Here is a 22,459-nt window from a genome sequence, read left to right as displayed (position 1 = left end):
TTAATCATTACTTTTTTTGCAATTGAAAAAAAACTTGTGTTTTGAATCTGCTTATGGCTATATATAATTAAAATTTTGTTTGGTTATTTAGCTGTAGCACATGATGGATTCTGGTACCCTCCACCTCCACCTCAATAGGTAAGAATGTTAAAAGGTTGCATTTGCACAAATAATTAAACAGAATTTAATTGCGTAACTATTTCAATTCGAAGATGTAAATTCCTACAATAGCACCATCTACTGTACAAAATTAACAATAACTGCAATTCAGAAAAGTGTTGGAGAAACTCAACAGTATAAGTAGCAAAGAGTGACCAATATTTTGGGACTGAGCCCGCTGACATTCTAAAAGGTCTTTGAGAGTTTTTTTTTGCTCCACTGCAAAGTTTCTTCTGGGGATGCCTACCCTGAAGAAGTTCTTTTCCTAGTGATCCTGTTTCTAAAAGACATGGGTCTGGACTATTCTGTCAAAAGTGAAGATCACCATCACCCTGAAGTTTATCTCTGCATTGTTCCAGGGAATTGTGGACAATGCATGATGCACAACCCTATTATAAGTATTTTACTGCACTTAGCTTGACCTCTAATATCAAGAACCCTTGAACTACACTACCCAGAAACACAGCCAGTTGTCATGTGGGATCTCAAACACCCACAATGTGGACTCTTCACCATCAATTTGAAATAAAAGCTCCCTTTCATGCTTGCTTGATCATTCACTAAATTCAAGCTGTTTTTTACAGAATTTTGTCAAAAATTACAATCGGGTATTAAGATCCTCTTTTCTTATTTACTAATAAGCATATCCACAAATATGGTGAGCAATCTAAAGGTTAACTACAATTTAGTGTGCACTATTTAATGAAACAATTGCATGGGTATGGAGGCACAAATCTTTTGATTTTGTGCCGAAAGGCACAAAAAACTTTTACCACTGTGCTGAAGTTTATGTACTCTGTTGTGACTGATGAGAGTCTGTTCTCTAATTCACAGGACTGATCAGCATCCCTCCATGTGAGATTCATGACCAACTGACAGAAGTGTTGATTTCTGATCATCACTTGCCAAGGAAGATTTATGGCCATGCTCTATTTGTAAACATTTGCAATTATGTTTCCAAGCAGTTGGAAACTTTCACAGTGATGCTGTTTGTAACACTAGCAGCTTAAAGGAAGCAGTTAAACATGCAAACTATGAAGACTAGCAGAGAAAAAAATATTGCTGCCTTTCTAAAGGAAGTTTGGTTCTAGACATTAGCAGATATATAATGCAAAAAACTGTGAACCTAAAACAAATACGGGTATGTACATCCCTTCAGAAAATATTTTGGTGCAGAAATAATGAGGTGTGACACAAGGTTAAATATTTCATGTTTAGAGAGGGAGCATTTGAATTTGGCCGTAATTATCAAAAATCTTTCCAAATCTGACATTTTCTCAATTTATTTTGTGTCGGTTGAGAAATAATTGATATAGCCTGATTACCATGGATAATTTCATGAATCATGGGGCCTTTTTTTTTTACACAGAAAAATCACTTAATTGGCATGTGAATAACCTGTCTTTAAAGGCAGCTCGGGTCGTTCACACTGAACCAAGAAATGTTGATCAGTGCGACCTTTTATATAAGCAAGCTGGCATTCCAGAACAAAAGGATTTGTAGCATTACAGCGCCAGCATTCTGTGTGAACCCTTTTAGACAGAAGCTGCTGCGAAATGCATTGGCTCTGATACTACCTTTTCTTTTTTCAAGTCGTCATGTTTATTTGTCATTCATACCACAACCACTGCAGTATACTGTGAAAACAAGATAGCGTTTCTCCAGACTATGGAGCTGGTTATTTACATGGCTAAATTACATCAGAAACTTTTTTTTATAAATAACATATCACTTATAAATATCATATTACATATGCTAGCTCTGTGTACCCCCCAGAGTTCAGAAGCCTCACAGCTTGGGGGAGAAAGTTATTTTGTAATCTGGTCATGAGGGCTCAAACACTTTGGTATATCTTCCCAGATGGCAGGAGGGAGAATAGATTGCAGGAGGGGTGTGTGGAGTCCTTCACAATGTTTATAGTTTTCGGCAAACAACGACCATTATAAATGTCCATCATGGCAGAGAGAGAGACCCCAACAATCCCCTCAGCAGTCCTTACTATCTGCTGCAGGGACTTGCATTCTGAGATTATAGTTTCTGAACCAGTGATGCAGTTACATAGAATGCTCTCAATGCATCCCCTGTAGAATGTAGTGAAGATGGAAGCTGAACCTTCCTAAACCTCCACAGGAAGTAAAGGCATTGCTGGGCTTTCTTGGTAATGAATCTGGTGTTGGAGGACCAGGAGAGATTCTCCGCCAGGTGGATGCCAAGGAATTTGGTGGAGCCATCCAATATCAGCAGAGAGTGATCCCCTGGGCTCTCCTGAAGACAACCACCATCTCCTTTGTTTTGTTGATGTTCAAGTATGGGTTGTTGTCTCTGCACCAGTCCGTTAGTGATTGCACCTCCTCTCTGTAAGCTGACCCATCATTCTTGCTGATGAGTCTACAATGGTCATGTCGTCAGCGAACTTGATGATGTGGATAGAATTGTGTCTTGCTGCATAGTCATGGTTAAACAGTGGTGGGCTGAGCACGCAGCCCTGGGGGCCCCATGTTCAGTGTGATGGTATTGGACCTGCTGTTTCCGATCCGGTCTGACTGAGCCAGTTACAGAGGAAGGCGTTTAAGCCCAACAGGTTCAACTTTCTAATGAGGTACTGCATTATGATTATGTTGAATACTGGGCTGAAGTCTATGAACAGCATTTGAACATATGAGTCTTTATTTTCCAAGTGGGTGAGGGCTAGGTGGAGCATGGTGGCAATGGCATCTTCTGTAGATCAGTTGAGACGGTACTCAAAAACTGCAGGGGCCCCAATGAGGGGGGCAGTTGAGTCTTGTGCTCCGTGACTAGCCTCTCGAAGAACTTCATGACAGTTGACGTTAGTGGTCAAGACAGGACACTATCTACCTTGGTAGTATCTCACCTTCGTTGCGTTTATACAGGTAGGTGAAGCAGTTAAAAGGCAGTTAATTCCTGACTTTTAACGGCTGTGTAAAAGGGACTATGGAAATTATGCAACAACCAGAGGATGAAGACAAACCAGGTGGACTTTAGTCTGGTAACTTTGGCAATTATGCAACAACCAGAGGATGAAGACACACCAGATGGACTTTAGTCTGGTAACTTCAATGTTCCTTTTAACAGAATAAATACTGCAGAATCTTCCTGAAACAGTTTCATATTCAAAACAAAAAGAAAACCATCATGAGATCTTCTAGTATATTTTGGTGTAAATCCTCCCACAAATATACATGTTTTTGTAATATAGAAACTTCCTGCATAAATGTTTGTGATACAGCCAATTTCATCTTACAAACTATTTCATTTTTGTTTCTATAAACTGACTCAGTTAGGTAGAGTCAATGGAGGCAGAAACAATCTTATGTTTCTTTTTAATGAGTGTAAACATGAATGAATATAATGAAAAATCATAACCTAAAATCTGATTCTTTTGCCTTTTTTAAAATCTTTTTCTTATTAGTTGAGCTTTTCCATTGTGATCAGATGTTAATTCAGAGTGCCCAGGTCCACAGTACAGTATTTTACTTCCTTTCATTTTGATAATTTTCTCACATTAAATGCTCTAAGCGGAATCTGAATCGTAAACATACAATTAACAACTTTGTAAGGATAGTAGTTGAACATTTAATCATGGCTGAACCTATGGTCCAATTTCACCAACTCTTGATAGCTTTGGTAAATTCCCAACAAGCAAAAAGGTGCAACAGTAACAATTGATCTATCAGGACCAGCCTTTGAAGGGGTTTCTAGCTTCAGCCCAGAAAGGCCTGGCTCCATCCTTTCCTCCCTACATTCTACAGATTCTGAATTTCCCTAACAGAAATACTTTATCTGCCACATCAAGTAAAATTATTATCTTCAACGTTCAGGGAATAACTCCCTAGTTTGTGTACAACATCCACACATCATTCAAATAAATTTGTGCTGCGGTCAATATTACTGAAACCTTTCTACATTACAAAATCCAGAACCTAACAGAATACTCCTGATGTGGTTATCTAGGGCTTTGCACAATTGTACCAAGAATTATAATCCTTTAAATTCTGTCCCTCTGAATATGAACTCCAGCATATAGTTTGATTGTTTTTCAAACAAATATCAATGACAATTTAAAGATTCATACAAGAGGACTTCCAGGTCGCCCTTGATTTCCACACTGCTTCTTGTTTTTTTACCATTAAGAAGCTTCAAGAAGCTAAAGTAACGTTTGTTTATATTGAAATCCATTTGCTAAAATTTTGAAAAGGTTTGGTTTCTTCGAGACTGTTTACAATGTTATCTATCAGCAAACTTTCCCGATAATTAACAGTAATGATCCCAACACAGTACCCTTAACACTATTCTAATTCTAAACTTCTGTTATGGTGCACATGGTTAGTCAAAAGATTAATGGTTTCACTATGCTTATACATTGAATGGCTGCGACTGCCATTCCAAGTATATATTTATAAACCAAACACAAAACTGAAGAACCAGCTCATATCTTAAAAAATAGTTAAGGCTTTGACTTTTTGAAATGGTATTTTGCATTTAAATATTAAAAAATGGGAGACCTGTAGCAGTGGGATGAAGTCTTCCTGTTCTAGGTAGTTAGAGCCTGGCTTGGCAAGAAGATAGACAAATTTAGATGCATCATCGTGACAGCTCTGCAGTACTCTGTGAAAGATACAACCATTACATTTATTATTTAAGGGTGATAAATAACCCACTCTACCTGCAAAGACGAACAAAAATACAATTCAAATATCAGTATTTTTCATCTCCAGTGTCACCCAACAACCTTAGATGATTCTGTTTCAATTTATTCTATACCAGAAATATAAAAATTTGTTGAGCAAAGCAAAAGAGCAGTGGATTGGGATGAATTGATTAGTTCCATCACATCAATCCATAGCTTTGACTATTGAAGTTCAAATGAAAACATCCTTCAAGTTTATTTGTCACAAAATACCTAGTACAACAAAAGTTCTGTGAACAGATGTAACAGGCTATCTCTAACATTCATATAGCCACTTAAAGACCACAATTTACAGAGAATGCAATTACAATGAAAAATAAAAATTAATTATCATCCCTCAAGGGCAGCATAATAATACTGCTGTGGAGTTCATTTAGGAGCCTAATGGCTGCAGGGAAGATCTCTCTTTAAGCCTGTTGGTGCATGCTTTCAAACTCTTAAGGCTTCTCCCCAATGAGCATGTGTCAACATGCGATGTTCTTGACTGCCCACGCAGCAGGAGATGTAGATGGAGACTATGGAGAGGAGGGAAGCTTGTGTTATGCTCTGAGATAGTTTTTCTTTTAGGATTTTTCTCACATCCAAGTGAATTTATACTGTACTATTTCTATTGTCTCTAGTAATGATAAGTATGGAGGAGTTAGGCCAAATTTCAATTCATCATGACTTGAGGATTTCAGGCGAATTAGTACTCAGTATTAGTTTGTTCTGATAGATGGCTTGAAAGTCAAGTTAAGCTCTCAGGCTCCCCTTCCTATACATGTTCATTAACGGACTCTGAAGTAACAGGGGAGCTTTCTATCCACCTTCTACTGCAAAGTTAACTTTACATTCACCGCTCAGTTTCAACGAAGGGGAGCACTCTGATGTGCATGGATTAGTATTGATCACAACTGCAACACTTAAAAGTGTGCTGCTCCTATCAGTATATGTTAAACTAGATGTTTCAACTGTGAAAAGTTACATATGAAAGGGATGCCACCGTTGGTTTACAAGTTCACACAAATCTGATTGGTGAACAATGGGCAGCAAGCAATTTTCCAAAACGTATCATGGGCCAGGAATGTGAATAGGAAATAAGGAGTTGGCATCTGAAGCCATTGGCTCTTTCCCCACCCCTCAACCCAATTATGCCTTAGTTTCCCACTATTTACATTCAACTTCATTTTTTTTAGCAAAACCGAAAGATTCCAAAGAAGCAAAACTTGAATTAATTTAGTTTCTATCCAATATTAATTTGAAATTCACCCATTTTAAACATGCATTCCTTAACAAATCAAATAAGGATCCAGATTTATAGTTAGAGTCACAAGTTAGTGCTCTGTTCAAGGAAATAAATTCCAAAGTCTCCTTTCATGTTGTATTCATTGGCATTGGTGAGGTCAATTTTAAAGTCCAAGACAAATAAAAACAAAAATCACCCCTTCAAATCTCCAGGTCACGTAAGGATTAGGGATTGAATTTATTAAACTCTACAGGATCACAGGACTCACACAACCAGTCCAATTCAGTTCTGGAAATGAATTCCAAGTTCATTCTAAACTAAAAGCATGAAAGTATGCAAGTTGGAAGTGTCTTGTAAAACTACTTTTATAGAAAAATGTATAAACACCAAAAATCTACACTTCAAAGTATTCAATGATTGTAACAATTTTGGGAAGTCTTGCGGTTGTGTGAGGCACAATACAAATGCAAGCCTTTCAAAGGTAGGCCTAAACAGGCAAAGGAATAGAAAAAGGGAATTAAAGTAATTTAAAATGGCAATGCACGAGAACGAGAATGCAGACGCATGGAGATTTCTTTGACTATGCTTTGAATCACCTGAGAATATCCTTTGGCTCTGTGTTGACATTTTCTGATATTTCTTTCAAGTATCTTCAAATATTTTTTTCTACATTTAAACCACTATATTAATACAAGTTGTTAGCCAATGTCATTATATTGATATGACCTTCTCAACCTTATTCAATTCTGTCTGCTGTTACCTGGAAGATCTGTGGAATGGATTATTTTTGTGTTCTTTCCAAGTATCATCTCTTGACAAATTGATTTTCCTTTCAATTCCAAAAATTTAATTTTCAAATTTAATTACAAAAGCTTTACTGTAAAAATACTGATTTATTTTGTTACCATGAATGGGAATCAATATTATTTGAAATTTAAAAAAAACACAGTAAATTCTGCAAATACTTAGCAGGCCACGTAGCATATGCATGAAGAAAGCGAGCTATTATTTCCTGAAGCAATAAATTTATTTTTGTTTTCACTGAAATTGCCTGACAAATGTTTACTCGTTTGCATAGGATTTTTTTTGTAATTTTATTTACTCAATGGTTAATTGGCTCTAATTCCTCAGAATCAGAGTCATTCTCTGAGCCCCTTTGGAATTTGAGCATGTAATATTGTTGTATTTTGTGCAATATTAAGTACTGCACTGCCAAAAATATCTCTTTCCTAAACCTCACAGACAGTTTACCTTATCTATAGCATTCTTTGAAGATATGGCAAGTTTTGCCAGCAAAACAGACTATATTTTTCCTCATCCAAACATCATTGACAGATTAACTGGTCATTTTCCTCGCTATTCTTCACAAGGCTTCTCAATACTGTTTACAGCACCTCTAAATCCTCTTCAATGGCTGCAAAAAGTGAGCTCTGTTACATCATAGTAATGTTCGTATGTCTACGTACAATGGCTTCTGGCAAATGTAAAAACTAAGTTTAGGGCAGAAATAATACTTACCTTCTCCACATGGCTATGAATGAGTGCACAGACACATATCCTGTTCGTTCTCCACCAGCAGAAATGAACATGGGGGCTTTCCAGAATAAAGGACAATTACATGCCTGGAGAAACAAAAATAAAACAAGAAATATCACTTTCTCCATACAAAGGCTAATATGGAAATAAAAAGTCCCATCGTAGGTGGGACCCATTGGATGTTAGAGATATTACAATCATCCTACACAGAAACAGATCCTTCCATTCACGATGTCCACCTTGACCATTAAACTCTGATTTACACCCATTTCAAGGAAGGATGCTTGGATTAGAGGTTATGAACTTCAAGAAGAGGTTGGACAAACTTGGGCTGTTTTTTTTTCTTGCGCAGAATCTGAAGGGAGACATCATGAAAGTTTGTAAAACTACGGAAAGCACAGATAGTGTAGACAGAATCTTTTTTTTCCAGGGTAAGATGTCACATCCTGGAGGACATATATTTAAGGTGTGTGTGAGTTGCGGGAGGAGGAGCAGGAAGTTTAAAGGAGATATGCGAGGTAAATTTTTTTTAACCTACAGAATGGACAGTGCCTGGAACAGGTTGCCGGGTAGAAGCAGATGCGATTGTAGATTTTAAAAAGGCCTTCTGGATCCGAGACTAGAGGAGATACTTGTGTGGCAGAAATAGAAATTCAGTTTAATTAGGCATCATGTTCAGCACAGGCAACGTGGAATGAAAAGCCTGTTCCTATTCTGTAATATCCTAATGTTCAATTCTCTCCTCTCTTTCCAGATTATGCAATTCACCTGCACATCAAGGGCAATTTACCATGATCAATTAACCTGCCAACTTGTATATCTTTGAGAGGTGGGAGAAAACTCACAGGGTCACAAACAGAATGAATGCAGAGACTCCACAGACAGCACTGGAAGTCAGGACTGAACCATGGTAACTGCATGCAAGAGGCAGCATTGCCCCTGTGCCACCACTTGGGTCAGAGATTTCTATTTCTTTCCACACACCCCAAATGAAATTCAATGTTTTAAATTTTGATAAACTTAAAAGGATCCTGCGGGATCATTTAAGGGTCAAAATGTCCTGTTTAAATTTGTAAAAAAATTAGATAGACAATTAATGATTCAAACATTAGATTCCAAATGTTATGGGGCCAGTTCATGGACGATTTCTATAACCTCTCAGTTCAGTGTTAATACAGAATTTTGGCACTTCAGAGTGAGCTATTTTGTTTCATTAACATCTTTGTTTAGGTTCAGGGGTCTGGAAAATTTAAATTTATTATGTCCATTCTTTAGGTGGCTTATTATGGCTGTGTTTTGGGAATTCATATGCAGTGCTTTTTGTGTTTTTTTTCTGTTGCACATCCCGTGCAAACTTATTATAACTGAAAATCAATAAAAATATTTTAATAAGAAAAAAATCCTGAAGATGACAAACTGGATTCCTCAGCAATTTGATACAATTCCCTACACTCACTAACTATTCACGACTCACCTCCTGAAACGTCATATTATAGAGGCATATTTAATCTACAAGCCCCTAATTATATAGCAGGTTTAACACTACTAACTAGACATGAATTTAGAGGCAAATGTACTTATACTTCCCCATTTTATGTATACAAACGATACAAATCAAGGATTCTACACATTTTTTTTTAAAAAGGAAATGGCACTTATTCATGAAGGGTTTAAAAGAATCTGGAGTTTTATAAAAAAATCTTGTTATAAAGTTCACAATTTCCAAACAACACATAGTGGCATCATAATAAAAGAACAGTTTAAAGCTCGATGCATGACCTGTAATAAAGCTTTTTACTTTATTCACCTTTTGCTATGGATGGTCGAAAAAGAAAGGGGAAGGGGGAGGAGAAACAAGGACACACTCCCTCCCTTCCCTTCTCCCCCCCCCCACCCCCCCACCCTATACCACCTCCTTGCCTTTTGCTCAAACAAATCCACATGATCATTATTCAGATATAATCTATGAGCATGTGTAAACTGTGTTCAACATGCCCTTCCCAAGCCAGTCAAATGCAAGTATTCAAGTCTGCTTGGTGTGCCGGTGGGTTACCTCACATAGATTACAAAGACAAATAAGAACCTCACTCGTTGTGTTAATTGAGCTTGAGCAGAGGTTTTCAATTTTTTTCTTTCCACTCAGATATTACCTTAAATAATCCTTAAGCCATTGGTGCTCTGTGATTGGTAAGGGATTGCTTAAGGTGGTATGTGGGTGGAAAGAAAAAATTTGAAACCCACTGTTTTAATCGTACCCCATTGACTCATTATGTGCACGGTTTCATAACTCCAAAGGAAATGGAGCCAATGACAATTTCTCTCAAGCAAAATATTTCAGTCACAATTGAGTCTAGAGCAGTAACCTTCCCTTCCCACCCACATCCCAGCTTAAGCAATCCCATGCTAATCACAGAGCACCCATGGCATAGGGATTATTTAAAGTGGTATGTGTATGGGAAAAAAAGTTTGAAAACCACTGGGTAGCCTATAACACATTGGAATATTTAATTCCAAAGATTGAACAGATTCAATGTAACTTGTTAGTGTGTTCCACCAAATGGTTTCAATCAAAATTATATATTCTTTGAACTTGCAGGTCCATTTTGTCCACTCCTTCACCATTACACTATAATTCTGAGTTAGTGAGGAAATAACAGACCCACCTAAAAATGACTACATCCTTTTTGTAATCTGGTAATACAATACTGTCAGTGTTCATTTGGCACTGCTAAAATAGAATGTAGATGGTGTGTAAGAAAACACCTCCTTTGTTATTTTGCAATGAAGGAAAGATAATAGAGGTGAGATCAATGATAATAGAGGTGAGATATTTTGTTTGAGTCTAAAGTTATCTGTGAACATTGAACTGCAAAGACAAGCTCAAAATCAAGGGTCACAATCTGTTACCACACATCTTTTTTCTTTATCCTTTCTCGCAAAGAATATTTTTCTCTTCTTTGGCAGTTCCTCGCGATTGAGGATGTTTCGTATCTGCTTCAGTTCTGTGGTTTCTGAGATAGCTAACGAGACCTTTGTGGGACATGCAGACTCGGATGCAAGTGGAGTCAGAATTGCTTGAATCTTCCCCTCTGTCCACCTGATAAAGCCAATCTGACAAAATTCAGGATGCTGGGCCCGGTATTGGAAATGCAAATAACATGGCCTCCTGTTGCAAAAGAACTGAGCTTAGCTAGCGCTTCAGTGATTGGAGAGGTTGGGATGCCAGCACTGTTTAGATCTTGCCAAAGCATTGTAACATTTTAGGCATGATGTTCAGATGCCATCATTCCATGTTTTCAAAGCCTGGTGTAGTAAGTAAGGATCATTTTCCAATCACCATGAGGTCTGTGCCAGATTTAAGGTTGTGATCCTTAAACATTCTTTTCCTCAAAGACCATCAATGAAATAATGGCAAATTTCATTGTTGATATTTGTTTATGTTGAGAGGTAGTTTCCAAGATACAGGAGCAGCTGACATCTCATCTTATCACGAACCTTTATTGTTAAGAGGGATATGTTGTTCTATGGGGGAAAAACTGACACATACTTTGCAGCTACTAAATGCAAGGTCCATCTTCTCATGTACTTTACTGACTCGAATCCAACCTGGGAATGTGCACATTGCAAGAATCACCTTCTAACTACAACTTGATCACTGGTGTTGTGGTAACTGGCTCTGCATTTGAGGTGATGTAGATTAAACAGATACCTACTTGTCCTTATAAATTAGTTTCTCTATAGCAGAATAATTGTTGGAGCTGTGGTGTACGAGAAACCTGAGAGATTTTGGTAAGGAATTAAGGAACGATGCAGCCATACTTGACACTGGCCTGCACTGAAACTGGGCTTGTTGTGGAGTCAGTCACTAAGATTATGGATTGCAATGCATTCCTGAAGCAGACAAAAGATGGAGATACATTCCTGTGAGTAAACTAGAGAAGGATACTTCACAGACTTCACTGATTTAAGGTTTCTGCAAAGTCATAAAAGGCCAAATATAGTGTTATCCCTTCATTTCTCGAAGTTGTTAAGTGGTGAAGATATATCCATTCTGTCTCTGGATGGATTCATGGGGCAGCTCTTCAGTCACAGGAAAGAGTGGTCTGAAGTTGATCATTGCGGCAGCAAGGAAACCCCTCTGTAGTTTTTGTTCTTCAGTTTATCTCCTTAATTGAAAATGGTTACGATTATAGACTCCAAGATCTCTTTGCATGTTCTTCTCTTCCTCGAGAGATGGGATAGTGAATTTGTGACCAGAGCCCTTTCCCATCAAGTTTTAGACACTCGGCCTCGGCAGGAAGACCACTTGCTCCAGAAGCCACCTTGTTTTTCACCTGTCACACAGACCAACAGAAGGTTGGTCAAGGAAGAAAGCAAGCTGTTGAACTTCCCAATCACTGCTGCAGATGCAACAAAAACATAATAATCATTTTGTTCCAGTAACAAACAGTACAAATTTGGTCCAATATCAATGATGAAACTTCCAAAAATATACAAGGTTGTAGGATAATTGGGGATAAAATGTCAATGCTGCTGGAGCTGCTGTAACAGTGGCCCTGCCACCAGTGTAGATCTGGGAGAGAGGAGACATAGCACTGCTCTGAAGGGTTCAACCGCCAATGCCAGTGGCTCCTTACGGGCTTTAAATGGCCTGTTAAAGGAGCCAATGATGTTTATAAGTAAAATCCGCAATCACGGAGATATGTGCCCAAGATAGCCGTGCCTATGCTCGGCAGTGGCTAAGCAGGGTTGCACTATGGGGATACGGCACCAGATACAGAAAGAACATTCCCTGTTGAGAAGGAAAAGCAGAGGAGACGACTCTAAGGATGGTGATCACGACGGCAGACCAGCGAGGGGCTCAGCAACTGAAGGACACACATAGGCAGTGGGTGATGCGGCCGAGGGGAACCACATGGGCTGCAGGCTGCTGGAGACTGACTCATGGAACCAGGTATCGGAGCTGGGAATCGACAGGGTGATGAGGACCTCGGGCGCTGAAGGCTTCATGATTGTATGGAAGGTTTGGATCTGATAATTGTGTTGTCAATGAATCGAACATGAGTCTGCACAGCTGTGGGAGTGCTGGAAGCAAATCCACGGACATGCAGTGGCTCTTTTGCTTCTCTCTCTCTCTTACTGTAAGGGGTGCTGGGAGACACTAATACTGACTTTTTGATTGCCTTATGGCAGGCAGAAAGCAATTTTGCATAATATTACATTTTCTGTACTATTACATGACAATAAAGGAATTTTGAATCTTAATTAGGCAGGACAGGCTCATGGGCCGATAAGGCCTGTTATTGTGCTGTACGTCTAAATTTAAAAAAATAAAGTAATTGACATTATTCATCATGAACCCTCCTCCTGCAGTAATTCATTGCCCTCCAGGTTCATAGGAAATAAAAATCATCTGTGTAGTTTTTTTGAAATTTGGAACTAGCAAGAATAGAGAGTGCCAAAGGAACAATGAATGCTGTAATCTTATTATTGTCCCTTTGAGGCCAAGACCAGTATGGATTTAGCTACTTGTGAGAGTATATTTGAAATAAAGATAAACAGATGGCCTGTGATAGAACACTCCATAAATTAACAGCCAGGTGACAAGTTAAAATTTTAGCTAAAGTGAGTACAGAAAATTATATTAAAAAAAAAACTCAGTAGGTCTGGAGAATTGTTCAATATGAAGATTAACCCTGTTTTACTCTCCACTTACATTTCCTACAAGAAGTAAAACACGAAAGTCTGCCTTGATGAAAGGTTCAAGCCAAAACTTTATCTTTGCTCTATAAAGTACACTGTTTGACTTGCTAAGTTTATCCAGCATTGTGCTTTTATAATATTTTTTGTTTTTGTTTCAGCAATTTTTGTTGTTGCCTTTGCGCAACGCCTTTGTAGTGCCAGCGATTGGGACTGGACATGGGTTTGAATCCAGCACTGTCTGTAAAGAGTTTGTTCGTTCTCCCCGTGTCTGTGTAGGTTTTCTCCAGGGGCTCCAGTTTCCTCCCACCCTTCGAAAATATACTGGGGTGTAGGTTGATGGGGTGTAAGTTGGGCGGCATGGACTTTCAGGCCAAATTGGCCTGTTACAGTGCTATATGTCTAAATTAAATTTTTTTTCCCCATTTTGAGGTTATTGTGAAGTCTTAACACTGCCCACAAAAAGTAGCTGAGCAATCAAGTAAATGATAACATCATTGCTATATTTCCAGGGGAGAAACGTACACCAAATAGAAAAAAAAACAGTGCTTGTCACAATTAAGAAATGTTTCTCCCTACCTTTGCGATTTTTCCCATTTCATAAATATCGCCCTTTTCATCCTCAAACTCAGCAAAGGCTGCTTCAACCTTGGCAATGGTCTCTTCATAATTATTGCTTGCACTTGGAAGTCCCTTAGGGAAGTAGAAGCGTGGAATGTTTACAGATGTCGGAGTGCTGACAACAACTGTGTTTGAAGGGGGAGGACTGGGAGTCACGTTTGTTACAGCAGGAGGCGGTGTTCCAGGTTTCTTTTCTTTATTGCTTTGGACCTGCAAAGGAGGATAGAACATGCCACTTAACTTCTGCACTGATCCCCTGCAAATGGTGCCATGAAAAATATTTCATATAAAGTTGATTTGTTTCCCTCTTGAATGGCTCACCTATTTTGGTAAGAAATTATATAAGCTGTCCCTATCTCTGGACACAAGTTGGGAAAAAAAAGTTCTGAGATAATGTTGGTTGGGTTAAAGCAGTGGTTTTCAAAATGGATGGGCCCCCCCCCCCCCCAACATTCCACCTTAAGCAATCCCTATGCCATAGGTGCTCTGTGATTAGTAAGGGTTTGGTTAAAGTGTTATGTGGGTGGAAAGAAAAAGTTTGAAGACCACTGTTTAAATTGTACCTAATTGACATGTTATGTACACGGTTTCATAACTCCAAAGGAAATGGGCCAATAACAATTTTTCTCAAGCAAAATATTCTAGTAATAATTGGGTGTAGAGCAGTGATTCCCAACCTTCCCGCCCCCCAACATCCCCCCTTAAACCATCCCTTAGTAATCAGAGCATTTAATGCTTATGATGGAATGTGAGTTTAGGGGGGCAGTTTGAAAACCACTGGGTTAAAAGGCTTCCCACCTGAAAATAAGCACCCATTGAAACAACTTTCCACTTATGGACTGCATTCATCACTCAATCTGTTTAATCTCAGAAGAGGAGAGCAGTGAACAAATGAAAAATTGCTAAATAAATAATATTCCCAGTCAGTGTTTTTCTGGCACATTGCCAAAGTGCACTCATTTGGTAACAATAGTATAATTATCCTCCAACTAACCTTGAACAAATCCATTGGATATTGTAAGATTTTTTTAAAAAAAGAGGTTATTTTCAGTTATCTTATTTATTTGTTTATTTGATATCATTTCACCACTTTCTGTAAGAGATGGATTGCCTGGATAGCACACAAAACTTTTACTGTATTGTTGCAAACATGACAGAAAAATTCAACCCACTGTGTGAAATGGCCAGTTTCTATTCTATCATTACAACACTGTATGACAGAGCCTTGGGATGGTGTCTTTTATGTAGAACAACCCAATATATATTTGAAAATGGACAGTACAATGAAAGAAATATTTAACTAAGTTTTATAAAACAGGTCACTGTTGTACTTGAAAATTTTCCAGTTCTTGAAGGCATTGTCCTTTTAAATCACAGCTGTAGGTTTTGCGTCATCTCAATCCTCATTGGGGCTCAAAAGGAGTTAAAAAGAGTTTTTGACCTGAAACTTTATTTCAGTCCTTTCTCCAGAGGACTCTGACCTGTTGAGCCTTTCCAGCATTTTCTATTTAGTTCAGATTCCCTGGATCTGCAATTTTTGTTCAAATCAAAAGATTCACCTGAATATGTAATTGCAATAGGATGACATTCAAAGAACTTGATGATACAATGCACAAAAGTGCTGGAGAAATTCAGCAGGCCAAGCAGCATCCATAAGGAGTACTGTGAAAGATAATGCTTCGGGCCTCAGCCTGTCCTCAAAGTACGAGCAAATAAAAAGCAGACAGGCAGGAAACCTGTGAGTTTCTCCAGTGGTTTTGTATATTGCAACCCACTGAGTTTCTCCAGTGCTTTCAATAGATACTTTCAAACCGCCTTGTAAAATGGGGTTAACCATGCATCCCACTCACAAGGCAGCTTGACCCAGTCACAGGGAAACCCCTGCTGAAGTGTCTGCACTGATCGGGGAAGAGGTTGCTGCCAGGGCCTGGGGTGGAGGGGTGCAGAGGGGTGGGCTGCCGCCGACTTGGGCAGAGTGCGTTTTGACGGTGGGAAGGAGACTGACAGCTGGTGGGGGGGGGGGGGGGGGGAGAGAACAGGGGAGACTAGTTTGCATGACGTGTCACTTACCGCATCATCGCGAGGGTGAATTGCTATCCCACCTCAGCTTAAAAGTGCCGGAGGCACCTTTTCCCCACTAAATCGCACCTGGGTCCCAGGAGGGCTACCCGGGTGGTGCAGCTTAAAAGCATTAGTGAAATGCACAATAATCACAGCGACTTTTCTGCTGAAATGTCAGTGTAAGTGGGCAGCTTTGAGGCTGGTACTAAGTTCACGTGTTCGGCAGAAAGTGAGAAACCAAACCCAAAAATCGTGCAGGCAGTCGGGGTGAGTGGCAGAATAACCCAGAGGCAAGGTTTCCTCATATCACACACACACACACATATATATATATATATAATATATACACACACATATACATACACACACACATATATATATACATACACATATATACACATGCATATATTCTTTCTTTGGCTTGGCTTTGTGGACGAAGATTTATGGAGGGGTAATGTCCACGTCAGCTGCAGGCTCGTTTGTGGCTGACAAGTCCGATGCGGGACAGGCAGACACAGTTGCAGCGGTTGCAGGGGAAAATTGGTTGGTTGGGGTTGGGTGTTTCCTCCTTTCTCTTTTGTCAGTGAGGTGGGCTCTGCGGTCTTCTTCAAAGGAGGTTGCTGCCCGCCAAACTGTGAGGCATATATACACATACACACACATGCATATATACACATGCACATATATATATATATATATATATACACACACACACATATATACATACACACATGCATATATATATATATATATATATACACACATACATATACACACACACACATATATATATACACACACACACATATATATATATATATATACACACACACACATACTTATACACACACACACACACACACATGCATGCATACAAAACTGCAGGCTTCCACGTGGAAATAAAAAGGGGATGGCGCCCGGGGGAGGGGATGAAGAATGGGAAATCCCTGGGAAAGGATTCTGCTGACTCTCTGCACCAGCCCAAATGTAGAAGTGGAAGCCATGACAACGCCCACAATGAAAGACCCCATGCAATAGCAAACAATAGCGGCAGAATTTGAACTCATCCGGGTTTAATGCATCTGCAGGTGGTCCCTCGCTCTTCTTCACGCACCTCTTTTCCTTCACATAGCATCTGCAGAAACGGCTTTCTGTGATGGACTCGGGGACATGGTGAAGGATCAGGAGGTCAGCACACTTCGAGCCCTGAGTGGAGAGGAGGGGCCGCCCTTTGCTGAGCTCGGTGGGTGGGAGAGGGGGAGGGGGGATGGGGGTGGGGGTGTCTGTGTCCTCCAAGGGTTAACTAGTACCGTTCCCGAACTGGACGCGGCCGAGCCGGGTTTCCGGCGCTTCCTTCCCACTCTATTCCCTGCCCAGGCAAGATTGAACAAAGAAGCTAAGACCCCCCCGCCCCAACTCCACTCTTATGTTAGGACCCCAGTGAACTACCAAGATGCCTGAATTGAAGGGAGCTCCGACAGGCCTTGAAGTGGTTAATTGCAGAGAAGATGTGAATTGCGCGTCTCAACCTTTGCCAGAAGAAAAATAGCAACTGCGGGGTGGGGGGGATTTAAAAAGGTGTCCGACCCCTTAGTGTTAGTCTAATGGAGCTCTAATGCAACTTCAGGCTTGGCGGGAATTAACCGGGAGAGCGGGCTTCGAACTCTTGCTTGTTGGCGCTTGCCTGTCGCCCTCTAACCCTGGTCTCACGCCGTGTGTGGGTGGGCATTTACCAATAGGCCCCTTTACATGCTGAGTTCCGGTAGAGCAGGAGGTCCTTTGGCCCGATGAGCTCCTACTAGTCCCCCTCACCCCACCCCCTTACCACATATTTCCACATAATCTATTTCTAAATGCCCTCTGAAGTGATGGATTGATTCTGTTTCCACTCCCCTGCTAAGCAGCGAACTCTAGATCCTACCTACTCCTTCAGGAAGTGTAGTTTTCCTCACCTTATTTCTTGCACCCAAGTTGAAGAAAAACAAATAAACCTCTCCAAGTACTTGGCCGCCAATTCAATCAGATCGTGGCGAATCACTGACCTCAGCATTACTTTCCCACATTCTCTTCACATACCCTGATTAAATTAGTATTTCTCAAAAGTATTCATCCCTGTCCTGAATATTACCGTGGAACTCTTATCGGTGTAATTCCAAATCTTTACTGTCATTTGAATGAAGTCTCGACACACCACAGTCCTGATTTGTCCATCCCTGTAACTGATTCTTGGCGTTCTAATCAGGGAAACAACATCCTGCATCTAACATCAGCTGCTACAACAACCTTAGTTTGAGATCATCTCCCATTTTTTTCTAAATTTGAGAGAGGATAGGTGTATTCTGCATAATCTCTCTTCCTCAGTCAGTCCCACTTCCCAGAAATCAATCCAGTGACACCTTTGTGGAACTCCCACTAACTACAAGAGTATCCTTTCTTCAGTAGGGAGACAAGACTTGTACATTATATTCTGGCCATAGTTTCTCAAGGGCCTGATGTCACTCCATTCAGATATATTTATTCTTGTACTCAAATCCTTTATAACAATCAAGGCATAATAATATCTCATTCTGATGGTTCAGCATCTAGCTCTTCTGAGGCTGATTCTCAAGCTTTCTTTAACACATTGCGGCCCAGTTCCCATGCTCCCTTTAAAACACAAGGCCCCGACCCCATGCTCTATTTAACACACTGGGCCAGGCTCCTGTATTCTACTTATTCCTTGGAGAAGGGCTCAGGCCTGAAACATCAGCAATATATCTTTGCTTTTTATGGACGCTGAAAAGACCAGCTGAGTCCCTTCAGCATTTCGGTGTGTACTTACTACAATCATTTCGGTGTGTACTTACTACAATCATTTCGGTGTGTACTTACTACAATCATTTCGGTATGTACTTACTACAATCATTTCGGTGTGTACTTACTACAATCATTTCGGTGTGTACTTACTACAATCATTTCGGTGTGTACTTACTACAATCATTTCGGTGTGTACTTACTACAATTATTAGCATCTACAGACTTTCATGTATCAGTCTTTTACACAAAAGGCCCTCAGCTCCTGTGCTCCATTTAACACAATGGAGCCCCAGTTCCTGTGGACCTTTTAAAAACTGAAGAGCACTGTTTCCCATGCTCCTTTTAACATGACAGAGTGATGATTCCTGTGCTCTTTTTGACAAACTGAAGCCACAGTTCTTTTGCTCCCTCTTACAAATGATGGCCCTGCTTCCTGTGCTCCTTTTAAACTTGCCATGGCCCTGTGTCCCATGCTCTCTTTAAACTTACTGAGTTCAACAGAAAATATTATTCTACATTTTTAAAAGGAAAATCATCCAGACTGACATCTGGAAATGCTGTCAGCATGACAGCACCGAAGTCCTGTGTATTTCTGTTGAACAGAGATTTACTTATTGTTTCATCCTATACTTTCTGGCAATTTGTATCCATGCTACAAATCTTTACACTATCCACAAATTTGGAAATGTTACCCTAACAGCTGTGTCCAAATCATTAATATTTACCAAAAAGACAGTGCTCCCAAAAATGATTCTAGGGGTACATACTGAAAAATTATTTCCCATTTCTCTCCAACTATTCAATGTCAATCATTGAGGATTTAAATGTATTAAATTACATGGAAACTTGTTCTGGTTCCTTTCATTATATGTTGGAATAAGTTATAAGGTATCATACTTGTAGATAATTCAAAATTAATGGTATAATCTCACTGAAGTTTGGAGGACCATGGTGTGTATATAAAAAAAAAACAATTGTGTTCCTACAATAGTGCAGTTAATTACATTATTAAAATATTCACTGACTGAAAATATTCTGTGGACATGAAGGATCCTTGGAAATAGATTTGCAAGAATTTTCAAAAATATATGAGGCTCTTACTGTGAGAATACTATTAATGCAAGACAAAAATAAAGATATTTCTGTGTATGGTTGTTCAATACCTGATGTATTTAAAATGACTATAATTGCAGTGATTGGACAGTCTCTACATTCACTCGTCCTCCAAGACAACTCTGACAATGAAGGAAAAGCCAAATATAGACTTTTGTACGTGAGGTTTTTGTTTATAATTTGCAAGTACAAAATCTTCCCATTTATCCAAGTTGGAAAAATTTTCACCATTATATTTTATTCTTTTTTATTAACTGATCTCATGCAACAGTGTTTGAGAATATGCACTCTTCCAAAGGAAAAATGTAGATCAACCTGAACAAAAATACCACTGGATAAATACTTTGATCCCAGAATTGAATCTTAGAAAGCCTGATTAATTAATTACGTGTTGCTGGTTCCAATCCAGGATTGAAACCTTCAAACCTAAGGAGTGTGGGTAGGCAAGAGGGAGTGAAATAACCTAACTATAGTTGATATTCAAATGTTCTTCTTAATTTAAATTAGGTTTGAATCTAGGAATTGCTATTTTGGAAGGTAAAGTACTTTTATTCTGTGTGTTATAAATCAAGTAGAGAGGTAAGGGATATTTTTTAATATTATTCAGGAAACCAAAGGCAGCCCACTAACCAATGCTTCTTCCGGCACTGGACAGAAATAATTCTGTCCATAGCAGCCAAGGATATGGGATCAGATGAGGAAGAGGTTTAACATTGCAGTGTGCCAGAACAGAAATGACCAGCAACTCACTAGTTTACATGGCAGAGCTTTATCTTGACCTTTATCATGGCAAATGTTGTATCCTTTCTTTAATCTTTTAATTTCTACATCCAATTCTGCATCTCATCATGCCTGACTTCACCAATGCCATATAATTGGAATTGTTGCCCAACTGTTGGGAAAAGGAAGCTCACATATCAATCTTGCATAGAACTTGTCTGATGAATATTATATACTTAGCTGCAAACTAGTATCTCGCTTTTTTTTATATTATCTTCTAACTTTCAATATCATAATGCCATTTTTTTGCAAAAATTAAGAGAGAAAATATAATATGTGAAAGAACTTTCAAATGGGGAAATATTGGAAACATTGGGCATTCTGAACAGGGATGCAAGAACATGAAGAATCAAACATATGAATAAGAAGTTTCCTTCAAAATCAGGGACTTAACAACTATTTCCTTTTTTTTCCATTGTGCATTCCAGCTATATCAATATAAACCATTTCATTGGGCACACAAACTCCCAACATTTCTCGATAAGTCAGTGGACAGTATTAAATCCTGTATCATCGAATTCCTAAAAAGTGATCAATCGGGATCTTGATGGTTACCGTAGTTTACCAGGTGTGAGATGATGTAGGGGTGACCAGGAGCAGGTGATAACAATACACGTCTTCCCTCAGCTGCACCACCTTGGGCTCTTCATCATACAGAATTACCTATCTTGGACTGAGGTTTTATATTCTCTTTAGAATTTGTAGCAAACAAGGTCGACGGTGGCAGTATAAGAACATCATATGTTTGTGCAATATTTCAAGATGAAATAGCGGAATTTTGGCTCATCATAATGTGATTGATTCTTTTTGAAGCAAAAGCCCCAGAAAAAAAGATAGTTGTTCCAAATTTGTTGACTCAAATGCATGTTTCAAATGAATTGTGTCAGTATTAAATATTGAGACAATCTGTTTCAATATGTATTGACAATTGCCAAGCTCTCATTTTAAAGAAGAATGTTTAGATTTTGTTGAGGTTATGGATAATACAGCCAAATGGCCTTATATTTTAACATGTCAAGTAAATATTTTTTTTTAAATAATTTTTTTCTTGTTCATAGGACACATAGACTATATTAGTGTCACAGGCCTTGCCCATCTTTAATGTCTAGCTTTCTTACTCCCTTGCTACCCAGCGTTTCAGCTTCAGACACCTTGAATCTGAGCTGGCCTCCTCGGTCTGTCTTTCCCATGTTTTTTCTTGTGTGGTTTCTGGTGTTTTCCAGCACCAAAGAGTTCTGAAACAAGGCCAGTAAAAATTCCTTCCCTTATGACATTAAATCATCTAAAAATATGCTTACTTTTTATTTTCTTCTCCTCCTTTCCTCCATTCTCCCTACAGGAGACGAATTAAGTATTATTTGCATAACAATATTAAAATAAGCATCCAGCTTTTTTTTTGGATGGGGTCCAGTAGGCCAACTCTGAAAGGTCAGCTTTTCGGAGCTGTAGGGAATATAGTTGTGAATTGATGCCATGAATGTGAATTTATGCCAACAATTATCCATTCCCCTTAATCCTATGCCACATTGGCCTCATGGGATGTAAAATTTATTCTCATTCATTGAAGAAGCTTCTGTGTCAGTTCTGGACGTTTTAAAAATGTACTGCTTAATGTTGGATACAAGCAAGAGTTAAAAAGTAGATACTGCCCACCAGCTAGCTATATTTCACTGAGCTATATTTAATCTAGCACCTGCCACACAGTGCTTCCCAGCTTCAGCATATTCCTCTGCTCTAAAGATGTGATGACGTTATTTGCA

General features: G+C 39.1%; 1 protein-coding gene and 1 long non-coding RNA gene across 11 annotated transcripts in view; one reads left to right on the top strand and one right to left on the bottom strand.

Annotated features, from left to right (window-relative positions):
* Positions 1-22,459, bottom strand: part of ppp2r3a (protein phosphatase 2, regulatory subunit B'', alpha) — a 315,951-nt gene that overhangs the window by 58,469 nt on the left and 235,023 nt on the right. For 8 of the 9 annotated variants that reach the window (XR_011344060.1, XM_069896596.1, XM_069896592.1 and 5 more), the window contains 3 exons: positions 13,908-14,159; positions 7,611-7,714; positions 4,683-4,785 (listed from right to left, as the gene is read on the bottom strand). Coding sequence is in view for 8 of the 9 variants with exons in the window: in XM_069896596.1 (XP_069752697.1) it covers positions 4,683-4,785; positions 7,611-7,714; positions 13,908-14,159 (459 nt within the window). In the remaining variant the exon portion in view is untranslated. Of the gene's footprint in view, positions 1-4,682; positions 4,786-7,610; positions 7,715-13,907; positions 14,160-17,124; positions 17,390-22,459 lie in introns of those variants that run through there. The other variant, XM_069896599.1, reaches the window with a different exon arrangement.
* Positions 17,066-22,459, top strand: part of LOC138742329 (uncharacterized) — a 75,678-nt gene continuing 70,284 nt past the window's right edge. For both annotated transcript variants that reach the window (XR_011344062.1, XR_011344061.1), the window contains exons 1-2: positions 17,066-17,198; positions 20,000-20,075. This is a non-coding gene — a long non-coding RNA (uncharacterized lncRNA). The remainder of the gene's footprint in view (positions 17,199-19,999; positions 20,076-22,459) is intronic.

The sequence above is a fragment of the Narcine bancroftii genome, chromosome 9 (genome assembly GCF_036971445.1).
Source record: "Narcine bancroftii isolate sNarBan1 chromosome 9, sNarBan1.hap1, whole genome shotgun sequence".
Lineage (NCBI taxonomy): Eukaryota > Metazoa > Chordata > Chondrichthyes > Torpediniformes > Narcinidae > Narcine > Narcine bancroftii.
Note: the sequence above shows the minus strand (reverse complement) of the source record. Positions and strands in the feature narration are given on the sequence as shown.